Source organism: Excalfactoria chinensis, chromosome 1, assembly GCF_039878825.1.
Source record: "Excalfactoria chinensis isolate bCotChi1 chromosome 1, bCotChi1.hap2, whole genome shotgun sequence".
In the NCBI taxonomy this organism is placed as follows: Eukaryota; Metazoa; Chordata; class Aves; order Galliformes; family Phasianidae; genus Excalfactoria; species Excalfactoria chinensis.
Window position 1 is genome coordinate 43514433 of NC_092825.1, and position 8783 is coordinate 43523215.

Sequence of the window (8783 nt, forward strand, 5' to 3'; positions counted from 1 at the left end):
CCAATTTCTTTCTTAGCAATAACTCTTGTGTGGTGTGTCAGATCTTATTTTTTAACAAAAAGGATAAAACCATGAGGAAGATGAGTCAAATATAACAATCACAGGTACTGCAGCTGCCTAAGTCAGCCCAGAGGTCTTTTGTATTGTCACTAGAAATATCTCTTCATGTGAACTTTGCAAAGCTTTCACTTGGTAAAATCAGCACCTTTTTATATTGCCTGTTTATCTAAATAAGCATATATTTGTGCAGGACTGAATGTCATACTGATTGTAAGAGATGGTAGATTCTGATAAACATTATTATTTAAAAAAAAGAAAAAAGAAAAAAGTATGTTGTACCAAAAGATTATTATTATCATCAACATTATTATTCTTCTTCCTATTTCATATGTGTGTGTTTCAGACGTCTCTTGAAAATTCTGGAATTTCACCAAAGGTGTCCTGTGTGAAGATGGCTTCTCTGGTTTCTGTCACCACAGAAGCAGGCAGTCAGATGGAGAGTAGGGCGGCAAATGCTTCAAATAAAGAAATTAGCATTCAGTGGTATATTCCTCCTCTGGCAAAGCCAACCAATGACACAGAGACTCAGGTATAACTACACCAAAGCAGTTCCTTATATATTAAAACAAATTAAGTCTCATTTCTAATCAATATTGTGCCAGAAACAATCAGCTTTTTAACTGAATTATACCTACATAAGTTATCAAGCTGGACAGCAGGGAGCTATTAACTTACATTGACATAAAACTGCTATGCTGGGCACAGAACGCCCTGACAGTCATTTGGTGACAGGCCAAAGAACAAGCATTGGAGGTGATGTAGAGCCCCCAGGCCATATTGTATTCATGCCTTTTGCAAGACATTGAAGTCTTTAAAACCTCCACTTTGTTAAATTCCGTTGAGATCTCCCCTCTGTGAAATTTGGCTGAAGGTTAAAGATGTTCATACAGCAGTGTTTGATGGGATGCTGTCAGAAAAGCCAAGGAATGCATATACAGAGAAAATAGGGTTTCTTGAACCTCATTTCCCTAAAAAATCAGATTGAAAATGAAAAGCAAGAGGAACTGCGGGTGTGTGTAGAAGTGAGAGACTGGGAGAAGGAAGTTGTGTTGTCTTTAAACAAGAGTATGCAAGAGCATGTAAGTACGATTTCTTATACCCACTGTCTCCAAACATTTTGGCTCAACGGATCAGTGTTAAATTTCTACTAGATCCTTTTCTTATCTGCTAGAAAGCTAATAAAGCTTTGTGAAATTATGCAAAGAATGTCATATTCAATATAGTTGTTTTTTCTTTTGTTATTTCAACTGGGCCTTACAGATCAGTAGAGATCTGGAGACAAGTCTTGAAAATAACTTGCTTGTGAATGCCGTGTTCTTGACACTCTCCATATAGCCAGTATATTCAGCTACTACTAGGAGCATACAATTCATCGTACAAAAGATTAATTCAGTGAAAGAAAAGAACATTCTAGTTCATCATCTTGTGCTCTGATATTGATACTGCTGTATTAGGCTGGTGAGTTACGTGCAGTTCATGGATTTAATTTCAGTGTGATGACAGCCATGCACAAGGTCATATGGGAACCATAAATAATTGCCCTTTGGAAACTCAGTAAAAGCTCTCTGTCCAGCCTACTTGAAGCAGGAACTTTTGAATTGAATGTAAGTAGGATTGATTGACTAGGATCAGGACTAGACTGAGATTTTAATGGTGACTCTACAGAGTACAACTCATTTTCAAAGCCATATAAATTATATCCCTTAACAAATTGCTTTAACGTCTATAAAAACTGAGTGTAGTACAAATGCAGAGGATCCCAGACACTACCTTGTTTTTGAAAGCCAGTTACCTAAATCTTCATCAGCACGATGAATTTGTTAGTAATTATGAGTCAGTATCACTGAAATAGCTCAGGTCTACTACAGCACACTACTTTATGGCTTGCCTATTCCATCTCTTTTACAGATTTTGTTGCTTTATGCTTATAATACAAAGCCTGTCAAGATCAGCAATTTCAAGTTTTTCAGTTCAGTGTCTGTGTTTTCAGGTCAGTTGTGGATTCCATTAGCAAGGTAAGCAATCACTGACTTTGTCCTGATATTTCATGCCATATTAAATATCAGACAACCATTTAGGACTAGAGAAGATAAAATAGAAAATATCCAAGAGCTGTAAATCTTTTAAAAGCATCCATTTGAGCTTCTTGGAGACTTTCTCTATAAAAACTGTAAGATGAGCACTGAATTAAACCTGTCCAAATGTGTGCCTTCAGAGTATTCCAGTCTTCTAGACTGGTTTCTTAAGGAGCTGAGTAACATACATTAATTACGTTACACTGGCAAAACAACAGAAGAAAATGCTACTAAATTTAAGAACCAGTCCAAGCTGTTATTGCCAGTCTCTCATAGGATCAGCTACTCTCTTCTTCCCATACAGCTCTGTCTGCAAGAATTTTCCCAGCTGTAGCCCCATGTTCAGCCCTTTATTGTCACACATTTACCCCAGATTTTCTTGGAACTGTTCAACAGACGGATGGGAAGGACTAATTGCACAAGAACTAACGGCTGCCTCTGCCACCCAGCCAACCCTCTGCCAACCCACCTTATGCTGGTTGAATGAGGGCTGGGGTTCTTTTTAATTGTTAAAGAGGCTTTCTTAAACTACTGCTTCGTACTGTTTTAATGCAAAAAGATAAAACATTCCATATTTCCACTCCCTTAATAGGAATTATATTGTTAAATTATGAGATCAATCTTGAAATGAAAGAAAACATAGAACCTACTGAAAACATAATTCAAGCTAGGCCAGTTTAATTGCAACCTGTAGATCTATAAAAACAATCTAAAAAAAATGTTGTATTTCAGAATTATTTCTCTAAGAGAGAAATTATCTAATCTGAAACATCAAGTTGAAATGCTGATGCAAAGTTCGGGAAACTCTTCAGCTGCAGAACCAACGAGTTTTATTGAACAGAATGAAACCCTGAAAACAACTCCTTCAGAGAAAGCTGAAATGAATATTGCAGGAGTGCACCTTGATGAAAAAACAGAAGTATGTGAGAAGAGTTCTGCTCTTAAATATGTCTGACAGTTTTATTTAAAATGTCTATTTTGGGAAAATAAACGACAGGTAACTTGGAAGGCAGACACAGGAGATTAAATTTGCCTCTCTCTTTTCAAGGAATGTTGAGATATTTTCACTTTTCATTTGCGGTTTTACTTTTTCTCCTCCTCACATATTGCTTGATGCCTTACAGAAAGGCCAGGCGTGTTCAGCCTTCCCCTTGAAAAATACAGGCTACATCTTCAGGCAGAGAAATTGGAAAATCGATGCCTAATTTAGAGCAATCTACATTTGAAAATGCTTGGCACAGTGTTAAATTAGCACGGAGATCAACCCAAAAGTGGTTTTTAAAAATCAGTTACGCGTCTTCAATGCAAAATGGGCAGTGATGGTTTCTGAAATAGGAACCTTGTAGTAATACTATTGAGAGCGAAGTAAAACTGGCAGTGAATTTATTTTCATTTTCTCTATGCCCCCTTTCTCTTTCTTTATTATTAAAAAGGTTGAATATGGTCCGCAACCAAATAACTCCCCCAACATACATACACAAAAGAGGTAATTTCGGAATTTTCCATGTGGTCTCTTTGAGATAATGTCAGTGGAATAGAATGTTGCCACAGCATAACTGCTGCTTGATAAATGCCAAGGCAAAATAGACGTTTATTTTCAAAGTGAGAGACATTTATCATGTGACAGGATTCTCTTTATATCTATTATATGAAATGATTAATGATGTAGAGGCTGTCATTTGGTCTGATGGATGCTATGAAACAGTGACAATTGTGCACCGTGCCATTATTACGTGGCTGTATTTCTACCAGCTTGGAGAACAAATGATGTTTTGGCCAATCACAGCGTATGGTGTTTTTGGTAGAATAGACAGAGCTGTCCTTTAGTGGGCATTTCTGATTACCTGTAGGTTTTTGCTCAGACTTTCATTAATATCTGTCAGTAATTGGGAAAGCAACATTTTGAATACTAATAAGATTGACATGCCGTGTATTAGACATGTATAAATAACATCTTGTCAGATAGTTTATAATATCTTCAGTAAACATGTGGCAAAAGTATGTGTGTTGGATTTTAAATCCGAGCCAGCAGCAATTTATATACGGTTGTTTTTTTCTTTTTTCTGTGAATTCAACTGGAATAAGGAAAATCTTGATTGTGCTGAAAAATGTTGTAAAGCCAGACCATCTGTTAGCTTAGCAGAAGAGACTGATAGAACATCCATTTTTTTTTCTTGCTTATTCCACTAGGAAATGGCTATGAGGTGCTTATCTGAACTCAAAGCTCTGCTCTCTGCTGTTCCAGTCCTGACCTTGCCATTAACTGAGGTATGCTATTTCCATTAACTGTATTCACAATAATTATGTGTTTTCTAAAGTAAAAATGATTATTTAGCTAGGCTGAAGCATGGATTTTACCAGTTAAGTAACTTTCAATTCTTTTCTCGTATGTTGTTGGGCTTTTTGTTCTTTTTCTATCTTTTCAAATAAAATACAAATGTGCACGATTACCAGCTGTGAATATTGTCACTGTTAGAGTCACCTTTTTATACATACAAAAATGCATTCGAAATGAATCTCGCTCACAATGAATTTATCTAGTTTATCCACCATTCTCTGGTCATTGTTTACATGGACTCCATTGAATTTCCATGATGCAATTGCCGAATGCAATTTACTTCCATCCCTGTCTTTTTTTTTTTTTTTTTTTTTTCTTTCAGTTATTCAGGTTTCCCGTCTATTTTCTCTATCTTTTTCTGCCTTTTCAATGTCCTCAGAGACAGCATACCATTTCTCATCCATGCTGTTGTATTCAAATTGTTACTTTAGTTGAGTATCCCAGAGTATTCCATGGAAACAGGAGATGATGGGACCTGACCCACAGCAAGCAACAATTCTGCTCAGTGTTCTTGGCCATCCCAGAGGATCAGTAGAGGAGAGGAGCTGCTAAGGCTCAAGGAGCTCCAAGAAAGGTTTCTGAATCCATAACGAATGATATCAACTGAGTAATCCTCAGATATCTTGCTTATCATTGTTCAAAATAGAATGATAGTAGATAAGCTTTCAACTATATTCCTTTTTAGTCAGATAGCTCTTTTTTTTTCCAAAAGGAAATACCTGGTTATATCTAGAGTTTGGCTAGTGGCCTGTTATTGAAGTGAAAATCAGTAATGCTGCTCTGTACATCCTGCAAGTTGGTTTTGCAAGTTTTCTATTCCCCTGTTATATTTATTGCACCATTCATTCATTTTCTACAGTCCCACTGTAATACCTCCCATGGTATTGACTTGACAAAAACCTAGGCAAAGGTGCAGCTGAGCTTCCTTAGAATCCCACGGACCTCCCAGACCTGTTGAAAATTCTCATGAATCCTTCTTCACTTAGCTTCTTTTTGTGGGTCTATAATGAAAACAAGAGAGCAAGATTTAGCAGCGTCCTGCCAGTAAGGACATGCTGCTATGTGCTCTGTTTTATTCTGTCTTAATGCCACAACAAACTGAACTGTCTCAACAGATGAATCAATTGGTTTTTCACTGTGAAGCATCAGTCAGGGGCTTCAAACTAGAGTCTATTAAATATGGGGGATTTGATTGAGCCAGTGAAGCCTTATCATTAAAGACTTTGAATATCTTCATTCTTCTCCGGAGCCAGATGAAGTAGTAGATTCCTCAACACTTTGTTATGCATATAATATTTCTATGTACCGTTTCCAAACTTTCAAATAAGTTGTGTGTGTGCACTACCGTGTCTTCTTTGCAAAGGCTGGAAACCTCAGCATGGGGTTATGTATGCTATAGAGTAGGACATTCCCTTTGTTTTCAAACACACAGGAAAAAGCAGAAAATACATTGCTTATAAGCAGTTTTACATCAAATTTTCCCCACTGTACACTTTTCTTTTTGTTGCTGGTCTTTTGCGAATTAATTGGGCAAAGTCGGTTCTAATTTGTGGTATTTGTTTTCTCATTCTCTCAGCTGTCACACTTTAACTTCTCTCGTGTTTTCAGTTTCTCTTCTTTGATTCTCTTTTTTCTCTTCATGTGTCTTCTGGTGCTTTTGCTTCAGTATTGAGTTACATTTCTAAGGGGAAAAATACGCCTTTTCATTGAATTATTCATTTAAAATGATTTGACTGTTCATGTTCTAAGAATAAAAACTGATTCACTAGCTTGTTTTTAAAGCTAGTTAATGAATAGCTATGTCCTTGAGGGAGATAATAAAGTATTATGCTTGGGAGTTCCAATTTTAAATGTTTAAAGCGAATTTCTCAATAAAATAATTGCATTAAAATTTAACCTCCCTGGATAGCCTCTTCCAATGTTTCTCTTCCTACAGTTAGTTTTTCTTAATATCATAATAATCATTTTGGTTGTAAAATCAGCTAAATAGCTCTTTTCCGTGTCTGGTGGGCACACAAAACAACTTAACCAGTGCCCGCTGTTTCACTGGTTACAGCTAGCTCAGTTCTTTCAACTTCTCATCCTAGGAAAAACCTTCCAAGTAGCTGATCATTCTTTCTTCTCTTTTCTGATGTTTTCATTTTACCTACAGATGATCAAAAGAAACTCTGAATACACCACTCAGAATTTCCCTCCTTTTAGCCCTACGCTTCTAGGTTCAAGTTAGAAATGTCATTAACCACAAACTTACCTTGTGGCAATAAGCATTTCTAAGTATTTCTTTGGTTGCAGATCTTTAATATGAGATATTTGAATACTATGTATATTTGAATACTAAAGTATGTACTTTCTGGTAGCTGTACACTTAATGAAGTTATTTATTGGGTATCAATTTTCCTGTTTTTCAGATTCCCTTTGACATTACTTTGCAGTCAATAGCAAGCTTGGAAGATATGTTTGATCTTGCAAATGGATGCACAATAACTGAAGAAAGTCTTTTCAGTTGGATCATTTCTCTTTTCCAGTAAATTCTGGTTTTGCAGTAACTCAAACACTTGCTGCTTGTTAAACATTTTGACTTCAGTTCTGGTGTTAACCAAACAACTTCACTTGGCTTCTAATGTGTTTGTTTTATCATTTTCATTTTCAGGCCATTTTCATCTATTTGAAAATTAAATTTTAAAACTTAATCCATGTTTTTAGGAATTAAATGTACTGAAGGTACTTTCTTAAAGAGGAGATTAAGAATCTGTGAGTTTGCTTGTTGGGGATTTTCTATATTTTCAGAAATGTCTTATTGATTAGAAAAGCTGGATAGGCTTGTAGCATTCCAGCATCTCTTCAGAGATGCTGCTTCATCCTAGAGTTTTATTCTCATAGAATACCTTGGGTTGGAAGAGACCTCAAGGATCATCAAGTTCCAACACCCCTACCACAGGCAGGATTGCCAACCACTAGATCATGTACTAAATTAGATTGCTCAGAGCCCCATCCAAGTTGGCCTTAATCACCTCCAGGGACAGGGAAATTATGAGCAATTTTAAAACTGGTTTTGTAATAACAAAAAGGGGTTTTTGGTTTTGAGATTGGGATTGTGCCCAGAGAATTGTTGTCCATGGCTTCATGTCTGAATGAAGACAAGGACTGACCAGAGCGTTGCCAAAAACGACTTGGGGGTACTGGTGGATGGCAAGATGGACATGAGCCAGCAGTGTGCCCTTGCAGCCCAGAAAGACAACTGTACTCCAGACTGCATCAAAAGCAGCGTGGCCAGCAGGGTAAGGGAGTTGATCCTGCCCCTCTGCTCTGTGCTGGTGAGACCTCACCTGGAGTACTGCATCCACGTGGGGAGTCCTCAGCACAGGAGAGACGTGGGCTGTTGGAGAGCATCTAGAGGAGGGACACAGAAATGATCCGAGGGATGGAACATCTTCCTGTGAGGCTGAGAGAGACGGGGCTGTTCAGCCTGGAGAAGGGAATACTCTAGGGAGACCTGGGAGTGGCCTCTCAGTATGTAAAGGGGGGATACAAGAAAGGACTCTTTAGCAGAGTCTGTTGTAATAGGACAAGTGGAGATGATTTCAGACTAGAAGAGGGGAGGTTTAGATGGGATGTAAGGAAAAAGTGTTTTGCAGTGAGGGTGGTGAAGCACTGGCACAGGTTGCCCAGAGAGGTGGTGGATGACCCATCCCTGGAGACAAGCAAGGTTGGGCTGGAGGGGCTCTGAGCACCCTGATCAGCTGTAGGTGTCCCTGCTCAGTGCAGGGGAGTTGGACCAGATGGCCTTTACAGGTTCCTTCCGACTCAAATGATTCTGTGATTCTAATCTGTAATTCTTCTTCTTTTTTTTCTTTCTTTTTTTCCCCTAGGAACATCAGTGTGTTTGTTCTCTCACGCTTCCACATGGAAGCTAGTATTTGAGACTTCTCTAACTTCTGTCAAAGAAAAACACATCATGGATTGTCAAGGGTGAAAATGATCATTCAGATGTCTCCATAACTTTCTTGGTCTGAAAAAAAAGCCAGCTTAAAAAATAAGTATAATGGTACTATAGACAACCTTTTTAGACATCATTCTGAAATGCCAACAGATCCTCTACTTATGCTGTCACTATGGCAAATATGATTTTAAAGTGCTGGAGAAACCTTACTGAGTCCTACCAACAACCTCCTAAGGATCTATATTTGTCCCAGTTGGGGAATTTGGTACAGAACAATTGAACAAGGCTGAATAAGAAAATGCAGTAAGGTTTGGGGGGGAGGAGGGAAAAGGGAGGGGAGAAGGAGGAGGGAGAGAGAGAAGATTCAACA

The 8783-nt window shown here is 37.9% G+C and overlaps 1 protein-coding gene across 1 annotated transcript in view; it reads left to right on the top strand.

Moving 5' to 3' along the window:
• The window catches only part of CFAP54 (cilia and flagella associated protein 54), a 102336-nt gene extending 95328 nt beyond the window's left edge, over nucleotides 1-7008 (top strand). Inside the window, exons 65-69 of the mRNA XM_072348191.1 lie at nucleotides 404-589; nucleotides 1969-2075; nucleotides 2868-3054; nucleotides 4326-4403; nucleotides 6882-7008. Coding sequence (XP_072204292.1) covers nucleotides 404-589; nucleotides 1969-2075; nucleotides 2868-3054; nucleotides 4326-4403; nucleotides 6882-7001 — 678 coding nt within the window. The 3' untranslated portion in view covers nucleotides 7002-7008. The remainder of the gene's footprint in view (nucleotides 1-403; nucleotides 590-1968; nucleotides 2076-2867; nucleotides 3055-4325; nucleotides 4404-6881) is intronic.
• Nucleotides 7009-8783: the final 1775 nt, after the last annotated feature.